This window comes from Phytophthora ramorum, assembly GCF_020800215.1.
Source record: "Phytophthora ramorum isolate Pr-102 chromosome Unknown Phyram_PR-102_s0001, whole genome shotgun sequence".
NCBI classification, from domain to species: Eukaryota; Oomycota; class Peronosporomycetes; order Peronosporales; family Peronosporaceae; genus Phytophthora; species Phytophthora ramorum.
This window is the reverse complement of record NW_027150647.1, coordinates 3,929,047-3,950,015: the sequence shown is the minus strand read 5'-3', so window position 1 is coordinate 3,950,015 and position 20,969 is coordinate 3,929,047. Positions and strand designations below refer to the sequence as shown.

Here is a 20,969-nt window from a genome sequence, read left to right as displayed (position 1 = left end):
GTGCTCCAGATTTACTGTTGCACCTTATTTAAAACTAGCGACCATTTCATGCGATCTGCCGGATTTGAAATAGACTTCAACTGCTTCCAGTCCTGGGCGTGATGCTCAGGTGGGTGTTGGTGCGAGAGAAGCAGCTATTCTCAACCGCGCTTCCGCAACGCCCGCAGTTGGAAATCCACTCGACGCTTCCGCAACGCCCGCAGTTGGAAATCCACTCGACGCTTCCGCAACGCTCGTAGTTGGGAATCCATTCGGACGCTTCAGCATGAAAGGTAGGCAACCACGCGTCGTGTACTGCGGGTGACAAAACTCACGGACGTCCATGTGTGCTTGCAGAGCTCAAACCCCTGCAGCCCCAGCAGCCCGAGAAGTGCTCGTCCGACGCGATCAAGTCGTGCAACTTCAAGAGCGACGGATGCACGGAGCAGGACCCGCAGCTGCGGAAAATGTGGTCCGAGCCGACGTGGTCCGGGTTCCAACTGCGCTCCAAGACGTACTTGCAGAGCAAGGCCAAGGAGACGTCCGCCCCGCCTCGTACGTGCATCTGTATCTAGCTAATTACGCGAAGTATGCTTGCATTGCTGACTCGACGCAGTGTTTGAGCTGTTGTGGTTTGAGATTTTCAGTGGCACTGCCGAGGAGCTCCACCACGTGTCCAAGTCCAAGAAGAGCTTCGCGAGCAGGGCGCTGGCGAAGTACGGCAACGACGTCCCGCCCCTCTTCGTCGTAACTCTGATCGTACCAGGCACTCCTGTCGTCGCCGGGGTGCAGTATTTCGCAAAGACTGGCAATGCCCCGCAGTCCGAGGCCAATGCGCTGTGGCAAAAGTTTCTCGAGAGCGACGACGACTTCCGCAAGGAGCGTCTGAAGCTGGTGCCCACCGTTCATGACGGCCCGTGGCTCGTCAGAAAGAGCGTAGGAGCGAAGCCTCTTATCATCGCTCGAGCGCTGGAGACGACCTTCTATCAGACTCCGGCGTATCTCGAGGTGGTCGTGGATATCTGCTCCGACAGAATCGCCAAACACGTGACCGCACTTTGCCGGTCGCACTCGACTCGCCTCACGATCGATGTCGGATACGTGATCGAAGGACGAGACGAAGCCGAGCTGCCCGAAGCGCTGCTGGGCTGCATCCAGTATAACCACCTTGACTTGACAATTTCAATCCCGATCGCAGACTAGGAATTGGTCTCGCTCGAGTAACACCCCTAGAATCAACTACTAATGAATTTTGTAAAGACGATGGAGTTTCATTTCCATTATCCTTAAAATGGGATGGCGAACGACCGAAGTGATCCCAGGTAACTTCGGGTGCACTTGGTTGCTGAAGTTCACCACGTCAGTAACGGATGCTCGAAGCAGTACATACATAGTGGTGATGTGTGTTGTTGCTTTTCGTTTTGGCATCGTCACTGCGATTGACTCGCAGGAAATCTCTATTCTCGAAGATCCAGTACACCACGCACCTCGACTCCAGCAACAAGATGAAAGGTATGTTTACTGCTCGAGTACTGGCACGGATGATTACAACTCCGACGAGTCTACTCAGCAGTGCAACTGCATTGTCGACACCGCTGCGATGAACGATCGGATATCTAACCAAAGACCAATTGTGCTGCTGTTGGATTTAACGCAGAATTCACAGCCCCCGATAACGTGGCCGTTCAAGTCATGGTCATGGACCGAGACCTCAACGGGGCCAAGAACATCTTTGTCAAGAACGTCGAGATGCTCTTTTGACGAGGTTGAGCCTAAGCGGTGCTGCCTTCATCGCGGATACCTGCCCTTGCGGGCGCTATAGGACCAAGAGACGAGATTTGTGATCTTCACCCGTAAATTCACTTTATCATACGGGACACATTTTCGTGAAATTCCAAATTCAATCGCTATTGTCACTATTGGATTGACAATGTGAGCGTAAATGATACACGTGCCATTCGCTTCGCGCCGCTAACGCCTCTGTGTGGTGCCACCAGGTCCGCCCGCCAAGCGAAGCGCCTGGCCAAAGAGCGCAAAGTGGTGACACACGCCGATAGCGACGAAGAAGTGGAATCGGACGAGGAGCTCGAGGAGAAACGGCCTGCCAATGTGGGCTTTGCATTCCTAGCTTCGGACTCGGACGAGAGCGACGATGACGAAGAAGAAGAAGAAGAAGAAGAAGAAGAGGTGGAGAAGCCTGTGTTGGCTCCGGAGCCGTCTAAGGGGAGAAACAAGTGAGGGAGACGCAGGTTTGACACGTGGTGCCACCTTTGGTGCTCATTGAAGATGTGGTTGTTGCTGTTGTCATAGGAAAAACAAGAAGAAGAGCAAGAAGAAAGGTCGGGTTGGGAGCGACGAAGAGGACGAGGATGAGAACGAGTCAGTGGACGACATTCTGGACGCGTTGGCGGCGGAAGCGGGAAATTTGAGCGTGGATGAAGCGACTGCCATTCGTAATGAGAATGAGCAGTCGCTCTTCGGCGTGCAATTGAATTTTGCGAATGCCGATAAGGAGATGAAGCGCATTTTTGGCGTGAGTAGAGGCTTTGGCTGCGGTAGTTGTTTCTTGGGCTGACGTGGTAGCGTGTGTGATTGACGCTTGCAGGTGAAGGAGGGTGGCCATAGCAATGGGAGAAAGCGTGGCGACCCTCGGTACGTTAGACAAGCAGTATTCCAAAGCTTAGCGACATTGTTGGTAGCAAGAATCTGAGATAAGTGTGCTGGAACGATGGCAGGAGTGCTGCTAGAGTGACAACCAAAAAGGTGATGATGGTGTCGCCTTTGGATGAGTGGCCGCGTCCGCCCACGTTTGTCGGGGGTGGTATCCGCTGGACGCGTTCCAACAAGCCCAAGGGCGCTGGTTGGAACAGCCTGTGTCATTATTTCGAGATCACGTGGTCGATGGCTTACAAGAAGGTTCGAGCTCGATTCAGTCGGCCTCTGTTGCCTGTTGACTAATGTACTGTGTTGTGCATTACCAGCTGCAAGAAGAGTTCGAGCTCCTCCAGCGTACACACGACCCGAATCTCATTGCGCATTTCTTGCAACGCTATCCGTACCACATTGACGCGCTGCTCACGATGAGTGAGGTCTTCCAACATCATGGCCAAATGGACCATGCCTCGGACTCCATCAAACGATGCATGTACGTCCTAGAGCTGGCCTGGGCAGACCAATTCGATGTGTCGAAGGGAAACTGCCGCATGGATATCCAGACTGAGCACAATGGTGGCTTCTTCAAGGCACTGTTCTTGCTGATGAAGCAAGTGGGGCGACGAGGGTGTATGCGTAGTGCCTTTGAAACAGCCAAACTACTACTTAGCCTGGATCCTCAGGGTGACCCGATGAATGTGATTTTGGCGATCGACTACTACGCGCTGACATCTCGCCAATGCCAGTTCCTCATCGACTTGTCCAACTCAAAGACACCTGCAGTGGATCGATTTGCGAGCAGTGATTCAAGTACGAAGAAGAAGACTACGTCAAGCGCATCCGACACCATTGCCGTATTGCCGAACTTGCAGTTCTCGCTGGCTTTAGCTCAGTAAGAACAACCCGTGCCGACTTTCACTTTCTACCGACTAACGTGCTGATATTTCTGCCTTGTGTTCCAGCTTCTTCTTAGGAAATGAAACCGAGGCTAAGGATCTGCTGGCAGCAGCGTTGCTGAAATTCCCGACGATCCTCAAACCGCTCCTAGAGAAAATCGCTGCCAACCCGTCTTCATGTGAGTTGGTTTTGCTTCGTTTGTTACGGTATTGCATCGACTCCGTGCTAACAGTCCTGATAACAGCTTCGTGGCAGCCGATCCTGTCGAGTCGTGTGTTTGCCAACGCTCGTAGTGTCGACGGGGAGCACAGCGTGCTCCAACACTTGCTCGACATTTACGTCACGAGGAACCACTCGATCTGGAAGGTCAACGACGCACAGATGTTCCTCCTCCGTAGTGCGCAGCACGCTCTCGCTTCGCCTGCCCTGGTGTCTGCCAATCCTCAGGTGCTGGAGCTCCCGACGAACCTGCACAAGTACCTTCGCGCCATCTCAGCAGGTACGAACCACCGCAATGGTGATACACAGCGAGGATCTAACTGATTTTATTACTGTCCTCGCTAGATTACTCGGACGAGATCACGACGCTGCCTGCGGACCACCCGATGCTGCAGCCGCCGCAGCTCCAGAATGGACAGCCACTGGACGCCGAAGCACTCGCGGCGCTTGCGCGGGCCCAAGAGGAGTTTGAGGCGGGCAACCTGCCGGCCGACGCCAACCCGCTGCTACTGTTCTTGCAGACACTGCTGCCGTGGAACCATGTGCAAGGTGCAGGCCAGCAGCAGCCGCCGCCGCCACAATAAGCTTGGGGAACGGTTTACGCGGTTTGATACAGCAATTCGCCGAGCGGAAACAGATTTTTACCTCAAGGATTAGTTCGTCTCATGATCATTGGTTGAAAATCTATGTCACACACCTTCATGTCCGCTTAAGTACGCCATAAATTCTCGTCCTCCTTCCAGAATTTGCCGGCTCGAGGAAAGATGGTGAAGCTCTTCTGTGCGATCGTTGGGGTGGCGGGAAGCGTGTTCGAGGTGGAGATCGATGAGGGCGCGTCTGTGTCAGCGTTGAAGAAGGCGATCAAGAAGGAGAAGACAAACAAGTTGAAGGACATTGATGCCGACGACCTGCAGCTCTTCCTGGCGAAGAAGGACGGCGCGTGGCTAAAAGATGACGATCCTGCTGCGCTGGAGTTGGAAGAAGGAAAGACGCATCAAGACATTCGAACGGTGATCGATGGCGAGAAGATGAAGCCTACGTGGACAATTGAGGACGTGTTGACAGCTAACACTATGACCAAACGGAAAGGGCGCGCTCCAAAGTCGAGACAAATCCACGTGCTGGTGGTGTTCCTGGAGCAAGAACACGCACAAACTGGATTGTGGCTTGTCACTGGATTCGTTGATAACGCGCTGAACACGAAAGGGATTCGCTGCAGGCTGTACCGACTGGCGGGGTCATACCTTGGATACTACGATCCTGCGCGCCGTGCCGAGGATAAGGATAACGCACTCTGGTATGAAGGCAAAACGTTGCGCATCCACAGTCTGTTCGAGACCAGTAAGTTCACTCATCCTGTTGATGCAGCTTGTGTTACTTGGTTGGACTAACTCTTTTTGACAGGAGAGAATGCTCTGCTGTTTGACAATGCATTACAGGACGATAGTATCACTTCAACATCCGCACTCAACGGCCACACCGTTTCAACAAATGTTGCCTCTACTAGTATTTCTCTGGAGTTGAGCCAACTTCGGCGCATCTACGGTCGGGATTATGATCCAAATGACACCGAATCCCCCCAGGCCTCGATGTTGTCTCTATCAACTACCACCTCGATCGTTGACGTGGCGACTGACGAATTCAAGTACCAGCGCATCGAGAGTGAAGAGTGGTTCGGGTCGGTGGGGAAGGCACAGAGCTGCCATGTGATGTCCAGAGAGCATTGCCTGAAATATCCAAGCTACAAGAAGTATAACAACGACCCAAGCAATCGTCTTGCTCTTTCTGCAGAAATGCACGAGTGGTTTGATGCTCGGTCGTATACGGTGCCGACGATGAAAATTTCCGTCGAGTCCACATCTGAAGGATTTGTAATCGGCAACAGATATAAGGTACAAGTCTTTTGAGTACGTGCTGAATACTACTTGTTCTAACATTATTTACGATGCCATAGGTCAATTTGGTTGTGCGCGCGTGGGATGCTGGATTCGCAAGACTTCTCTCGCTGCGTTTGAAAAAAGGCTTTGTTGTGTTGGATGATGGCTTGGAGATGCGAACATCCGTCTACGTACAGAACAAGAAGGTGTTTTGCGAGTGCATGGAGTGGAAGCGCAAAGAGATAGAGAAGAAGTGGAGAGAGCACGAGGATATGGCACCTGCTGTGGACTGACAGCACCACACGTAGCGTATCGTATCACGAAATACATTGTGCATGTAGTGCCTTAGGGGAAGAAACGCAGCGCCAAGGTATCGTACAATCAAGAGCGCTGCACTATTTGGGTTTGCAAGCCAGCACACCTCGGCATGATAGCATTGCGGGTGAGTTTATTCGCTGATCTTTCGGGTTCAAATCCTGCGTTTTTCGCCTTGAAGTTGTCCTGATAATGGCTCATGTCCGTTTACCAGGGCAGCTCGGGACCTTGGAAGTCGTAGAACTTGGCGGTGTCCTGGAGCGCGACGCCGGAGAGGACCTTGGTCATACCGGCGATGGAGTCCTCGGGCTCCACGGCGCCGTGGCCATGGTTCAGGTCGGTCTTGACGAAGCCGGGCTGCAGCACGATCTTGAACGGCGAGAGCGCCTTGAGCTAAAACAACGAGGAAAGAGGAGTTGGGTTAGTAAAGCAAAGAGTTCTCCAGTGCAGAGGGTGAGTCCGTACATCGTGAGGCTACGCTGAAAAAAAGTCTTCAATCGAGCGTCTTAGTGCATGCTTCCACAGACACCGACATCCAATTTGTTGGTATAAAGTCCAGGACCTGGTACGACGACAACGAAGCATTGCCTCGCTGTATCCAAGAGAATGGGCCGGAATTTTTTTTTGTGCTTCTAGAAGAAGAGTTTGTGTAAGTGTTGAATTCGTTGGTTCACTACAGTGAGGTGTACAACAACTAAGAGAAAGTAAATGGTCCATTACATTGTTCAGATACGAGCGATTGACTTTGCTGTTTTTACTGCTGAAGTCCCCAGACATAGTTCGCGAACGACATGTGGCCGATTGCCCAGCCACCGAAGAGCCCCTTAGCTCCGGGTTCTTTTTCGTCCATGCCCGCTCCAGCAGCGACAACAAACGGCATGAAGTGGTCGGGCGTTGGGTGAGCGAACCTCACTCCAGGAGCATCCCGCCAGTTCGTGATCTGCTTCGTGCGCTCAGAGAGAATTAGCTTGGACTCGGAGGCCATCGTGCTGTCCAGCCAGCTTTGAAAAGTTCTCGCTCCCTCCACGAGAGCAGAGCTAGAGCTACGGAGACCGCGGAGGTTATGCGTCGACTGCCCCGAGCAAATGATCAGCGTGTCTTCGTCACGAAAAGGTGCCAGCGCCTGGCCCAGGCCGAAGTGAGTCTGGTTATCCAAGTACGAGTTGATGGACATGGTGACGATCGGGATGTCAGCCTGGGGGCGGATAAACCTCAAAGGCACGAAGACTCCGTGGTCGAAACCTCGGTTCACGAGTTTGGCCTTGATGTCGTTCTTCTCGAGCTGATCCTTGACCTTCTGGGCGAAAGCAGGGTCCCCCTTGGCGGGGTAGACCACCTCGTAGGCCTCGTCGGGGAACCCGTAGTAGTCGTAGATCATGTCGGGTTTGGTGGCGTTGGAGATCTCGAAGCCGCTACTGTCCGACTCGAAGTGCGCCGACACGAACAGGATTCGCTTGGGCAGGTTCTCGCCCTTGGGGTACAGCTTCTCGAACAGACCCGAGAGCAGCTCTACCGCCGCCGCAGAGTCTCGCTTCACATTGTTGAAGTCGGAGGAGAGCAACCACAGCGGACCAGGTCCGTGCGAAACGGCGACTGTGGGGTGGCGGAAGGGGGGCATCGTGGAGACTGGGCGGACTTATTGGGGTGGAAGCAAATTGCTCAATGAGACTGCATGGAGGGCATCAACTCAGCATGTGAAGCGATAGCGAGACAAACCACCAGGATGGAGGAAGTTCTTGAGTAGTAGAGCTGCTGACTTTGACGAAATGAAAAAATATTTTTAAAAAAATCTGTTCTCAAAAGACTGCATTACAGTTATAAAGTCTGACGAGTCAAATATCCTAAAAGATGGCGTAATCTGGCTTAAAAAAAAAAATGGACACGTCAACCGCGAAAAGGGGAGGTTAGGTGTACAAAAATGGCGGGAATTGGGTGAGGAGTAGCCAATGATCTGGCGTAATCGGTGATATTACATTTTACAGCTCGCAAAAGAAGGGAAATTCGAATTCTACACTTTTCTGCTGGCACTGCCAGTCAACGAACTACCATACCAAAATATATCCGACCTCCGACCTTTCCGACCATGTATAGAAAATAGTATGCAATACAAAAGTTGAGTGACCCTGTAAAAATATTCGTAAAAAGGTAAATACGTGTTTTGAAATGGATGGCACTGAGCCCACGTGCCCTGCGCAAATCCGTCGACGCGTGTCAGTGCCCGAGTGACCATCCTGGAGGATGAATTGAGGGAGGTGTGCCGAGCATCGGTGCACTGAAGAGGGTTGTCGCTGCCACGAAGAACTGTGGTTGGTTAATGCTCCCTCGGGCACTCCAACGAGTATACCCTGCGCTGAGTTGTACTAACCCCACCTTAGTAGCTCAGTGGTAGAGCCCCCGAAAGGGATGGTCGTTGGGTCCGATTCCCACCTAAGGTATTTCTAATGTTCGACAGCATATTGGCCGGTGCAAGGCAGCGAGTGCGAGCCTATGTGTGGAAGTATGTGTCGATGTGTGACAGTACATGTGTTGCGTTGTGAAGCAGTGTGTGTGTGTGTGAACTAACGTGTATTATGCAATTTAAAGTGCTGGCATATTTACGCACGAATCGGTTCCAATATGTTCTGCGTGTAACCAGGGGCAGGGTCTTGGATGGCAGGTGTCTGGAGAAGCTGTTCGTGGCGCCCAATATTTGTGTTGAGTGTTCCAGCACGATGGAGTATGCGTAGGTGCTTGAGGACGGCTCCGGATCCACGGGAGCTGATGTTGTGCTCACCAAGGAACGCGAGAACAGACTCCTCCGCGCGAGCTCCGAGCGACAGTACCTGATCGCGATAGTTCGGTGCAGTTGGATCAAGCACAAAGCCGTCCTCCAAGAAAAGCTTCATGTACGCGACAAGTTGCTTGGCATCGGACTTCTGCTGCTTCGAGATCGGTGCCCGCCACATCCGTGGTTCATGAGCGTACCACGCGTACCAGGTCGCGCGAAGGTGAGTCACTGCTGATCTGCGCTGTTTCTTCTTGACGTTACTGATGTCGCTTGTGTCGGTGTCTGGCTTGTGTCGTTTGCGTGTAGCATGGCTAGGATTGTTGTTTAGCTTAGCCTCGAGGGCATCCATGCGAGCATCTTGCCGCTTGACGTGCTGGATAAAATGATTAATGACAGCCGCTTGGTGGTCGATGATCTTCTGTTCTGCGCTTGGCTCCATCAGCTGCTTGGATACCACGATCTGCTGTTGCTGGTGTGTGCTTTGTGACTTGGTGTCTTCACAGGTTAGCTGTGGGCTTGCAAGATGCGACGACCACGCCAGTAACTCAGAGAGCGAGCAGCCGGTGTCAGCTACACAGCCTTCAATGCGCTTGACAGCAGGTGCTTCAGCGTTCAAGTCTTTCAACAGCAGATAGTGCCGAAGCACACTCGAGGTAAGCACATCCAGAACTGCTTGATTCACGTTGTGTCGTGTGGTTTCGAGATGGTGACAGGTCGTGAACAGACGGCGCTGGAAGCTAGCGACCATCGCCCTAGTTTGTGTGTCGAACGTTGTCAAGTTTTGGAGCGACACCTTTGCCTCAGCGCTATGTCCACTGAGTATCTTGCTAACCTTGTGATATTCCTTGCTGGTAGTTGAGCCCCTTGTTTGTTGTGCTCATATTCCAGGCACCTCTGTCGAAAATCCACCGCGCCGTGAGCTCCCCGCTCCCATTGGCATGCTGTGCACCGCCGCGTCTGAAGGAAGGAGACGTCAGCGCAACCTTGACTCCTGCGGCTGCAGCAATTCGGTTCAGCAACCGGTTCACGTGGGAGTAGATGGCGGGCGTCGTCTCCGCCCCAGCAGTCGACGGTGCATCAAGACCTGTGGTGTCTGTAGGATGATTGAGGATCTCGAGCAGCGGGACATCTGGGGAAAGCGAGATCGCGGCTTGGCCAGGCAGCTCCGGCAGGTTGTCGATGACGTCGGGAGATGGAGCGGTCTGCATCATCAGGGCCAATGCTATCGCGAGCATTGGGCACGTCGTGAAGTCCGTTCCGGGGAAAAGCGACAAGCCCTGCTCTTCGGATGTCTTCATGCGAATGAAGCGCACGAAGAGCACATTTCCAGCGTCGATGGAGACATTGGGCTTGCGGAGGAGCGCGAGATCTGAAGCTCGCCCGAACAGGTGCCACAGCAGACACAGTAGCGCAGCATCTTGGTAGTCACTAGAGCAGCTTGCATGAACATACAAGTACGCCAGCATTCGTTTCAAGTCAGCCTTTGTACATGGTGGTGCCTTGCTAATGAAGCCACCGCCGTCACGTTTCATACAAAAATTGTCTAGAGTCTTCCCCATTTTGAGCAACCGTGCTTCCAGTGCAGCTCGGTGCTGTGGAAACTGATCCAACAGCCAAAGTTTAGCTTGCCGATAGTACTGCATCGAAGTGTTCCGTGATAGTGGCTTGCCTTTCTTACCCTCTATGAATGCAAGATGCATACCAAACTTGTCCATTACGGACACAAAGCACTTCCCACTCTCGTCACGCTCAATACACACACGTACATACTCCTCTGTCACACCCTCAGACTTTAAAAATCTCATGAATGCTGACACGGCAGTTGCCTTGGCACGCTTCGTGTTTCCAGGGGCTAGCTCCTCCAAACCCATCCTGCAGGTCGGATCGATGGCAAATATGCGAGTGCTATGCTTTTGACTTGCCTTTTGAGAGACGATACACATATTTGGCGACTGTTTCCGACGGAACGGCTGGCCTACAGGACTTGCCTTATACGTGTCATGCTATTGGCCAAAATACGGGATCTAATATACAATGATTGGTTTAAATTGTACACCTTGGCTCCCATTGGCCTTTATGCTCAATACAAACTCAAAGTACAGTCGGATAGATTGTCATATTCAACCATACGTTTGACACGCGAAGCTCGGATACTTTGCCGGATTTTAGTCCTGAAAGTGCACCTTTAAATTGGTACAACAAAAACGCGGGTCCCAATTTTATTTTGTACCCATCAATTTTAGGAAATCACGCGACCTCCCTCACTCTGGATTCCGACTCGCAATCCGCCGACCTCGTCTCCCCCCCTCCCCGCCAGCATGGGCAACAGCAGCAGCAGCAACGCCGGCGGCAACGTGCGGCCCCACGGCAAGCGCAACAACGCCTCGCACCGCCGCGCGCAGCAACAGAAGCAGGCGCAGGCTCAGCAGCCCGCCGCCCCGCCCGCGGCCGCTCCCATGCCGCCCGCCGCGCCCGCCGCCGTGCGTCGCAACCCGCAAAGCCGCGAGCGCAAGGCGTTCAAGGAGCTGGTAAGAGTGATGGTCGTTTCATGAAGTTATGCTACGTATACTGAGGGGGTGATTGTGCTTCCTGTAGATCACGGGCGAGCTACGCGACGTGAACGAGTTGTACGACATTGAGAAGAAGGAGCTGGGCCACGGCCACTACGGCACCGTGCGCGTGGGCGTGAGCAAGTCCACGGGCGAGAAGGTGGCCATCAAGACCATCCCCAAGGCCAAAGTCAGCCGCCCGGAGACCATGCGGCGCGAGATCAGCATCCTCAAGGTGCAGTTGTCGTGTTGTGTAGCAATGCCACAACCTAATTACTGACCATGTGCAATGTGCTGGTGCTCCAACTGTTTTCGGCGTGTAGACACTGGACCACCCCAACATCATCAAGCTCTACGACGTGTGCGAGGGCAACCGCCACCTGCACCTGGTCACGGAGCTCTGCACAGGCGGAGAGCTTTTCGACCGCATCATTGCGCGCGGCCACTACAGCGAGGCCGATGCCGCCGTGCTGGTGCGCAATATCTGCGACGCTGTGAAGCACTGCCACGACCGCGATATCTGCCACCGCGACCTCAAGCCCGAGAACTTCCTGTTCGCCACTAAGGCCGAGGATGCTGAGCTCAAGGTTATTGACTTTGGCCTCTCGCGCATGGACGACGGACTCAGCGCCGGCGTCATGACCACGCGAGTGGGGACGCCCTACTACATTGCCCCCGAGGTGCTTGGCCGCCACTACGACAAGTCGTGCGACCTGTGGAGCATTGGCGTCATTATGTACATCTTGCTGTGCGGATACCCGCCGTTCTACGGTGACACGGACCCGGAGATTTTCGCGTCGGTGCGTGCTGGTCGCTACGACTTCGACTCACCTGAATGGACCAACGTGAGCAATGAGGCGAAGGACCTCATTAGCCACCTGCTGCTGGTGGATGCATCGAAGCGTCTGACCGCTGAAGAGGTGCTGCGCCACCCGTGGATCTCTGGATCGGCGCCGAGATCGAGCATGACGCTGAACCCGAACATCTTCTCGAGCCTGAAGCGTTTTACTGGCAACAACAAGCTCAAGAAAGCGGCTCTTGGCGTGATTGCTGACCTGGCCACCGAGGGAGAGATTGCGGAGCTGAAGAACCAGTTCATGGCGATTGATGCTGATGGCAACGGTGTCATCACGGTCTCTGAGCTGGCGGAGGCGCTGCGTGACACTGGTCTCGGGATGATTGAGGAGGAGGTGCTGGAGCTCGTGAAGGGCATCGATATCGACGGTGATGGGCTGGTCGACTACCCTGAGTTCCTGGCGGCCACCATGAAGCGTAACCTGGCCAACCAGGAGGAGCACCTCATCAACGCATTTAATTATTTCGACACCACGAACACGGGCCAGATTACAAAGGCCGACCTCGTGCAGTTTATGGGCAGCGAGGAGCAGGCGCAGGAAGTCATCAATGACGTGGATGCCAACGGCGACGGTGTCATCAGCTTCGAGGAGTTCGTGGCGATGATGAGCCGCAAGGGATACGGTGATGACTCAGAAATGGACAGCTCGGACGACAACAGCTTCCTTTCGGCGGCACAGTACAACAGCGGTAACGCCCGGTTCCCCATCAAGGAGACTGAGTTGTAGAAAGCTACGAATGAGCAGACAAACATATACACCCACAAATTACTTCAGCGAGTGCGGGAGGAGATACAGACTGAGGCTACAACATCAGAAAATCGTTTTGTATTCATGAACTTGATTTGTTTTACTGTCTATGGCGTATGCGCGGAAATGATAGTAGAAAATTGGGTCGGGCGTATTTTCATCGAATCAAATCCCGTGTTAGCCAAATAATTCATTTGTGGCCCAAGTGCTTTTGGCGAAGAAACCAAGCGCGTAAATAGTTACCTGAGGTGGGCAATGTTGATTGCTGCGAGAAGACGGAAGTATGTACTGATAAGTTTATTGCTATGCTGATGTTGCTATGGATCTGTTGTCTGTAGATGGGGAGGGGCAAACCCCTCACAGACGTCGAGAAGGAACAAATTTTGGCCTACCATGAAATCAAGCTATCGACGAACACTATTGCAACACGCGTAGGACGCTCGTGGACGGTAGTGCACAACTTTCTGAGTGACCCGGAAGCGTATGGCACGAAAAAAGGCACGGGGAGGCCCCGAAAGCTGTCACCAGCAGCGGAGCGTCGCTTAGTTAGGGAGGCGTCCAAGACGGGGGTGAGCGCTCGCCAACTGAAGGAGTCGCTGCAACTACCGATCTCTGTGCGCAGAGTGCAGGAGGTGCTGCATGACTCGGAGAAAGTGGTATACAAGAAACCGCTGGCGTGTTGCCCGGAGCTTAATGCCGATCATATCGCTGACAGGTTGAAGTGGGTGATGCAGTACGTGGAGCACGGCCCCAAGTGGAATGCCGTAGTGTTCTCTGATGAGAGAAGGTTTAATTTGGATGGCCCCGACGGATGCCACTACTATTGGCGTGACTTGCGAAAGGAGAAGCAGATCTACTCTAATGGTGAATGCAGTGGAGGAAGTGTATCAATTTGGGGCGCCTTCAGCTCAAAAGGAAAGTCAGAATTGGCCTTATCAGAGGGCAAGCAGAACGCAAAGAAGTACGTTGACACTTTGGACGAGTACCTCTTCCCATTCGCGCACCTGCATCACGGGCTGGACTTTGAGTTTCAGTATGATAGCGCCTCCATCCAGACGGCGCTGGTGACCAAGAGGTATCTTGAGGATCAAGGCGTGCGTGTGATGTGGTGGCCAGCTAACTCTCCCGACTTGAATCCGATGGAAAACTTGTGGGGGATACTAGCTCGAGCAGTGTACATGAACGGCAAGCAGTATGGCACAAAGGAGCAGCTTGTGTGGGCTATCAAGAAAGCTTGGGACGCTATTTCGCCGTTGAAGTTGAAGACTCTCGTTGCCTCGATGAAAATGCGCTGCCTAGAGGTCTACCGGCTCGACGGCCGAAAGATTAAGTACACAGGACTGTAGTTTGAGAGACACGCTCGAGTCAACAGCACCGCTGGTTCATGCCGAACCACATCGTTCTTCGTAAAAGAAATGCCCAAAACATTTTTGTATTGCCAAGTACTTTCGTAGTATGAGGCTACGGACGGCATCTATTTGCCAGTCTTGCTTCGTCGGTTGATGCGATCATGTCTCTTCTCCGCAGCCAATTTCTGAGTGCGTGAGAGGGCCTCACGCTCAGCACGCCTAGCTTCTTGGGCTGAGGTTATCGCGGACGAACCGTTTCCAAATCGCTGAATTTTAAGCTCCTCCTCGCGTGCATCCGACCGCATGTCCATGTATTGTGCGAGCTTGTGCTGATAATGGCGGCGCGAATTGGTTGAAAAGTTGCCGAAGACGAGGCGTCCGGGGCCTCGGCGTTTGAAACCAGGCTTTTTCTTTTCTTCCTCCTCTGGAGTCGGGTTGCGGCGAGCAAGGGTCTTTGCTGATGGACAGAGATTGGGAGCATTTAGTAGGAGCTGGTACAGATTCGTCGCCGAGGACTCCTCGCCAAAGCTTGACTGCTCAACGACGTCCATTGTCTCCAGATCGTTGCTAGCTTCGCTCTTAGTTTGAACTACGCGCTGGAGCTCCGACAGAGACGACGCAATATGCTTTTTGCGCGCTGCACTCGCACGACCAACGAGCAGCAACTGGAGTCGTGGAACACGAGCACCTGAAGCTGTGAGGTCGCATGAGATCTGAACCTCCACCTCGTCCAGTATCTGGAACGCAGTGTGCTTGTCGTCAGGTGCCACGACCTCAAGGGTTTCGCGTTCGGTATTATCTAACACAAGCTGGGCTTGAGGGATTCTGCGGATGCACTCGGCGCCAGCAAAGGCCCCCGTAGCCGGGTCGGTGTCCACAATACGTACGTTAAGCAGCAGCGGATCAATTTGCACGACACCGGTCTTGTCGCGCAAATACACCGGAGCACGCAGATCATACTTGGGTACGTACACGATGAAGCCGTTTTGCTTGAGCGCCGTGATGATGGCTGGTACTTTCACGGTGTGGCTACTGAAATACAGGGCCAAGAACAGCTCGTCACAGGCGTATGCCGCTAGCTTGGCTTGCCGGTTCTTCTTGTTGAGGTGTTGTGCTAGTGGAACCAACTCTTTAGGCGGGAAAAGGTTGTCTGCGTTCATCGCAGCCTCTTCAACCACAGCAGATATCACTTCTTTAGGTTGAGAGGTTGCGGCGACTTGGAGCTGGCTATCCACCGACGAGATGAGATTATCAAGAAAGTCCTCATCGTCTTCAGTCTCCAACACAGAAGGGGCAAGTGTCTTGGGAAGTACCAACGGCGCTGATATGTTCGTTGGCGGTTGGTGTAATGGCAAACCACGACTTGGATTCGGAGCCGCAATCGCTGCTAAGAGCTGGCGGTGCACGATGACGTCGGCGTAGCGACGAATTGGTGAGGTAAAATGCGTATAATACTGCAGGCCCAAACCGTAGTGTGCAAACCGCGTAACGTCGCCGTTTGCAGCTGCTGCATCTCCTGCTGCTACTGCCCCCGAGCTCACATATTCGGCCTCAGTCATAACACGCACTGCAAGAGACTTGAGCAGTGACATTGTCTTGTTGTCCATTCGTCCTGAGCGCTCCGCTGCTGCTAGTGACTGCTGCAACGTAAAGTTGTTGGTAGCGTCAATAACTACGTCTCGTGCCTTTGCAAGCTGGACAAGCTGTGTAAAGCGATCTCCAGATGGAGGCGGGTGACGACGTAGCAATGCATGTGTAGGGAATCGCTCCATGAGTTTCCGCGCCACTGTCGAATTTGCAAAAATCATAAGCTCGGCGATTGTGCCATGAATCTCCAAACTCTCTTTCACTGTGATCTCCACGTCCTCTTGGCCCAGCTCGGAGACGTTCAAGGAAAAACGCACCTCTTCCTGCTTCGACAGATCCAAACCACCTTGCGACCCACGCGTACGGCCAAGCCGGCGACCCACATCGGTAAGTATGCGGAGGTCTTCACGAATATGCTTCTGAAGCCCCAGAGGAATACGCCCTCCCGCAACACCTTCGACGTGCTCGTTTGGCGGGGGTTGTGATCTTACCGAGACTCGCCGCGGTGCATCATCGGTGTCGGCGCTAACTCCCTGAAGCAGGCGATGCGCTTGTTCGTAAGTCATTGATGAGCACGAGCGGATCATCGTGCGCCCAAACCACGTTGAATTCTCCACGACGTCGTAAGTCTCACCATCCAGCTCCCACATCACACTCACTGCGAAACGATCTCGGTTCTCGTGAAGAGAACATAAATCGGCACTAAGCACGGAAGGCAGCATATCAAGTCGCTGCCCAACCAAATAAACCGTTGTACCCCGGCTTCTCCCTTCTAGGTCCAATGCAGATTCGTGCTCGACGAAGTATGAAACGTCAGCAATGTGCACACCAAGCTCCACATTGCCATTAGGTAGACGTCGAATTGACATGGCATCGTCAATATCTTGGCAGCCATGAGGATCTACGCTGAAAATGCGGTGTGATTTGCGCAAGTCACGACGCCGGGGAACCTCATCATTAGGAACTTTCCAGTTTAACAAAGCGCATCTGGCAGGTCTCTTGGCTGTTGAGCACTCGGCTACACAGCCAGCTTCGATATCGATTGGACATTCATCGCTGGATGGAAGGCATGCTAGTGCAGCTTCACTAAAAGGGGCCTCCTCCACCTCGTTATCCACGAGCAACGCGCTGAGTTCCGTCTGCAAACTTCCGGGCGCGCCGAGAATTCCAACGTAGTGCCCATTTGGATACGTACTGTCTGCAGCCCAACTATCGATTACAACCTTGAGGCGTTTGTCCAGGAGTGCATCAAGTCGCTGGGACCGCAAACGGATCTTAGGTAGCCGCAAGTCCATCGGTACAGCAAGCGCATAGTCGTCACCAGCATTGACAGTAGACGCAATAACGGTGGCTACATGATACCGAGGTGAGCGGCTGATGATGCCCACAACCTGACCTGTTGGGATCGCACCAGTCTCTTGCTCGTCTACCTCCAACTGAGCACTTTCGGATTCGTGCTCATGCTCATTTTCTTCTTGCGTGTAGTGTACCAGCAATCGATCGCTTTGTGGTGCTCGCCAGTGCGCTTTGGGAAGCATCTCAACAGCCACTCGATCTCCATGCACACCACGATTCATTGCAGCTCGTCCAAAGACAAAAACCTTCTCGACAGCATGGGGGCCCTCGACCAGCACGTAAGCTTCCATCGGATTGTGCGTGCTCACCTCCAGTTTCCCCACCAGTACTCGAGATAAAGGTTGTGCTAGCAACTCCTCCAGCTGTGCCAGTCTATAGTGTGGTGCAAATTCTGATTGCGAGCCCACAACGTTGCCGTTCTCGTCAGGAAGGCGCTGAGCTTCCTCATACCGTAGAGCCTCGGCCGTGTTGGCAGCAAGCTCCAGCAAAAACGCCGTATCCGCCGAGTGTTTCGGCAGTCTCTCGGCCAAAAACGTCTCGCACGTGGAAGCTTGAGCATTCACCGACGCTGTCAGCTGCACACTCAACGACGCGTCGATGTCTCTCGTCATGAACACCACCCGCGCTTGAGGCGGCAAATGGCCTTGCGTCACATACCACTCAATGGTCTTGAGCACCGCTCGATCATCACGAACTCCCTGCAGTTCCTCCATGGAGGTCTCCACAAAAGTGGCCACATGATGCTGATCCGGGAACAAATAGACACTCACGCCGCCGTTTGTGCGCTGGTCTTCGTCTCGGAAGAACTTCCTCAGCCTGGAAGCGTCTCGACTCGGTGCCAGTCTCAGAGCAGCTTGCAGCACGCTCTCCAGCACCAGCAGACGGGGCGCCGCTCGACAGAACAGCGTCTCCTCTTCTAGCAGCTCCATGCACTGGATCAGACTGAAAGCATCCGGCACCACGTATTCGCCCTCGCTGACGCTCGGAAGCACTCGAATCGGAGCCAAAGCGCGAGCGTGGCGACATACAGCACAGGAGGCCACACCGCAGTGAACGTCTCGACGCAGATAGCGCTCCTGGGCCTTCAGAGCGCCCGGTTTGCGGCGTCGACTGCGCTCCACGAAGCTCGCGTCCGTGTGCACCGCCTCCCAGCGCGGCGCTCCGTGCTGCCGCAATCCCACGCGAAGTTGTCGAGCTTCCTCTTCGTCCTGCTGCTGCTGCAGCAGCAGCGTGCGCAAGCGGCGAGCTTCCTCCTGCTCCTGGAGCTGCCACGCCATCGCCATCGTGATCTTCTTGGCACTTTTGGCGAATGAGAGAAGAGTAGCCATGTCGGATGAAAATATGTGACGTGTGAGCAATGGTACATTGAATTCGTCTACATTGTAGTCACTGGTGGTTTTCCCAGTGTGTATGATGTTCGTAGAGTTTCGTGACGACGTTGGCCGAGACGCCTGACACTTTTTGCAGCTCTTGGAGCTGTGCAAACAACACGAAGTTAGTTGAAGTGGTGGCCCTCAGCTGATAAAAGAAGTACGCATACCTTTTGGTATGGACGCTCATCGCGTACCAATTCGGCCCGCTTGCTGCCGATTGCGTACAGCTCTGTCAGCTCCTTTGTTGAGCCGTCGTTCAGTACAGACATTAGGTCGTTCTCGAGGACTTTTACCATGTAGGAAGCGGTGAGCATTTCTTGAGGTGGTAGTTGATCTGCTACAGCGGCGCATTCATCTTCCAGACTCGCGAGTCGTTCGGTCAATTTCGCGCTCTTCTTGGGGAGTACGTGATTCGCCCGCTTGAAGATGCAGAAAGCGGTCGCAAGCCGACGTTTCTTCTCGAATGCGATAGCGACTCTGACAAGGTCCTTGGCCAGCAGCTCTGGCTTCATCTCCACAGTAGCGACCGGCGCTGGCAGATTCTGGTTGTGCAAAACAGACACCTCGTGCTGGTTCTCCTTACCGAGAGATGGGTCTCTTCCAAACGTTTTCGTGGGTCACAGGAACGAGTGGTTCGGCTCTGGTGATGGTTTCTTCAAAACGGGAGTTGGCTTTGACGGCGCATGCCTCATGGGGACAGGCATCTCTCGATCATTTTCGATCATTATCGGGTTCTGGGCGCTTACGTTATCCGGAGCTTGCACCTCTGGAGTTGTCTTGGTAGTCTTGCCGCAATCCTTTGACTTCGATAGACGAGGTTTCCCTTTGACGGCCGAATTATGGGAGGATGCTGCCGGCATTGGAGGCGACGCTAGTGTCGGCTTCTTGTGGTCGTTGTTAACAGACATTAGAGGATTCTTACGTGGCACACTGCCATGTAGGACCGGAGACCTAACCGAGGTCGCCTTGGTGAGGCCAATAGTCTTCACTTCAGCCAGCTTTCTCTTGATACCGCCCGCAGCCAAAGTTTTCCCTCCTTTTTGCAGTGCAAGGCTTGTTTCACTTGCTTCCACCGCAGTAGTTTCTCCTCCATGGACATCTCGACCTTGTCGTTGTTTATATCGTCTTTTGTTGCTACCAATACTCGTTGCACTGGACTTACAGCTGGAGGAGACACCATGAGGCGCTTCTTGCCCTTGGAAGGTTTTGTAGCCTTAGGAGTTGATACCGCATGTCCACTATTTGGCATCGGTCTCTTCAAATTGGTACGATCAAAATTGGTACGATCATTCCCACTTACGATTAGAGCTGGCGTCAGCGAAGAATTCTTCAGTAAATCTGCTGCAAGGTCCAGCACATGAATACTTCTGCTCGGGGTTAAGTCAGCCACGACCTGCGACAACAAACCATCTTGAGCGTCTCGTGCACAGCTGAGAGTCTGTACGGTCTCCTTGTACGTAGTTGCTGAAGGAGACACGTTGAACAACATAATTGTATGACCACATCCATCCAAGCTACTCCGTAGCAGCTGCGTGAGATTGCTCTCGCGGAATGGCCTACAAGATCCGCTAGTATCCTTCCCGTTGGCCATCGCCATAACCTTGGCCAGGCTGTTGTCGCGTTCACCCCTCTCTTTCAGACTCAACCCATTGTTTCCCGTTGGCCTATTGACGCCGTATCCTGCCATATCAATGAAATGTAGCTTGCCATCATGCGGCTCACCACCCGCCTTATTTTTTGTGAGCACTCGCACCGTTAAAATGCTCAGGCTCCAGCAGGACTTCTGCTCAAATTTCGCTGCAGACACTGAACGTCCACGTTGGTAAAGCGCTGTAAACTCCTGTAAGTTACCAACGCGCGACTCGGTCAAACCGAGCAAGTCCACAGATCCATCAGCCGTCTCCGTCGCCAGTAAATCCTGCACTCTGTCGTTGAATACCTTCGTATAAGAGACTGAAACGATGCACACATAGTGCAATGCGTCTGCAACTTGGAACAGTCTTCGGATGCAGCGCGGGATGATCCCGACGCTACGCTCGTTGCCCTCCATCGTGAACGTCTTGCCAGCGCCGGGAGCCCCGCAGGCGAGCACCATCGTGTCCAGCCCGGCAAAAACGCCATTCACAGCTGGAGAAACCTCTAGTTGGTACAGTGTGCGCTGAGTGGTGCTCTCGTCGTAGCATTTCGCGAAGTGATAGTCGATGGGATCTGTTTCGGGCGCCAAGAGGGTCAAAGTGCTGGGGTCCTGATCCATCCCAGGCGTAAAATCAACAGCGACATGGTGCTGTTGCTCGTGGGGAAGAAGAGGGCGTACACGCACCACCACGCTCAGTTGCATGGGCTTCTGCGCTGTCCGCGGCGCTGCGGCCTTGGCGGCGGTGACGGAATCGGTCTAGTTTCAGACTGTACGTAACTCAAATCAGAAATAGTCCCCAACTCAGAATC

General features: G+C 53.5%; 6 protein-coding genes across 6 annotated transcripts; 2 read left to right on the top strand and 4 right to left on the bottom strand.

Annotated features, from left to right (window-relative positions):
* Positions 1-4,511: 4,511 nt before the first annotated feature.
* On the top strand, positions 4,512-5,138 carry KRP23_961 (Crinkler effector protein 115; the record flags this gene model as incomplete). The annotated part of the gene is made up of 1 exon (XM_067895780.1): positions 4,512-5,138. One exon carries the CDS (start codon positions 4,512-4,514, stop codon positions 5,136-5,138), a length of 627 nt encoding a protein of 208 aa, XP_067751528.1.
* Positions 5,139-6,693: 1,555 nt separating this feature from the next.
* On the bottom strand, positions 6,694-7,557 carry KRP23_960 (4,5-DOPA dioxygenase extradiol; the record flags this gene model as incomplete). Its single annotated transcript, XM_067894961.1, has 1 exon — positions 6,694-7,557. One exon carries the CDS (start codon positions 7,555-7,557, stop codon positions 6,694-6,696), a length of 864 nt encoding a protein of 287 aa, XP_067751527.1.
* A 3,467-nt stretch (positions 7,558-11,024) lies between these two features.
* KRP23_959 (Calcium-dependent protein kinase 2) lies at positions 11,025-12,838 on the top strand (the record flags this gene model as incomplete). Its single annotated transcript, XM_067894950.1, has 3 exons — positions 11,025-11,234; positions 11,302-11,490; positions 11,579-12,838. 3 exons carry the CDS (start codon positions 11,025-11,027, stop codon positions 12,836-12,838), a joined length of 1,659 nt encoding a protein of 552 aa, XP_067751526.1.
* A 1,495-nt stretch (positions 12,839-14,333) lies between these two features.
* On the bottom strand, positions 14,334-18,479 carry KRP23_958 (DIS3-like exonuclease 1; the record flags this gene model as incomplete). Its single annotated transcript, XM_067894939.1, has 1 exon — positions 14,334-18,479. One exon carries the CDS (start codon positions 18,477-18,479, stop codon positions 14,334-14,336), a length of 4,146 nt encoding a protein of 1,381 aa, XP_067751525.1.
* Positions 18,480-18,537: 58 nt separating this feature from the next.
* Positions 18,538-19,036, bottom strand: KRP23_957 (uncharacterized protein; the record flags this gene model as incomplete). Its single annotated transcript, XM_067894928.1, has 2 exons — positions 18,538-18,627; positions 18,692-19,036. The coding sequence occupies 2 exons, from the start codon at positions 19,034-19,036 to the stop codon at positions 18,538-18,540; spliced, it is 435 nt and encodes a 144-aa protein (XP_067751524.1).
* A 473-nt stretch (positions 19,037-19,509) lies between these two features.
* On the bottom strand, positions 19,510-20,862 carry KRP23_956 (Kinesin-like protein KIF22; the record flags this gene model as incomplete). Its single annotated transcript, XM_067894917.1, has 1 exon — positions 19,510-20,862. One exon carries the CDS (start codon positions 20,860-20,862, stop codon positions 19,510-19,512), a length of 1,353 nt encoding a protein of 450 aa, XP_067751523.1.
* Positions 20,863-20,969: the final 107 nt, after the last annotated feature.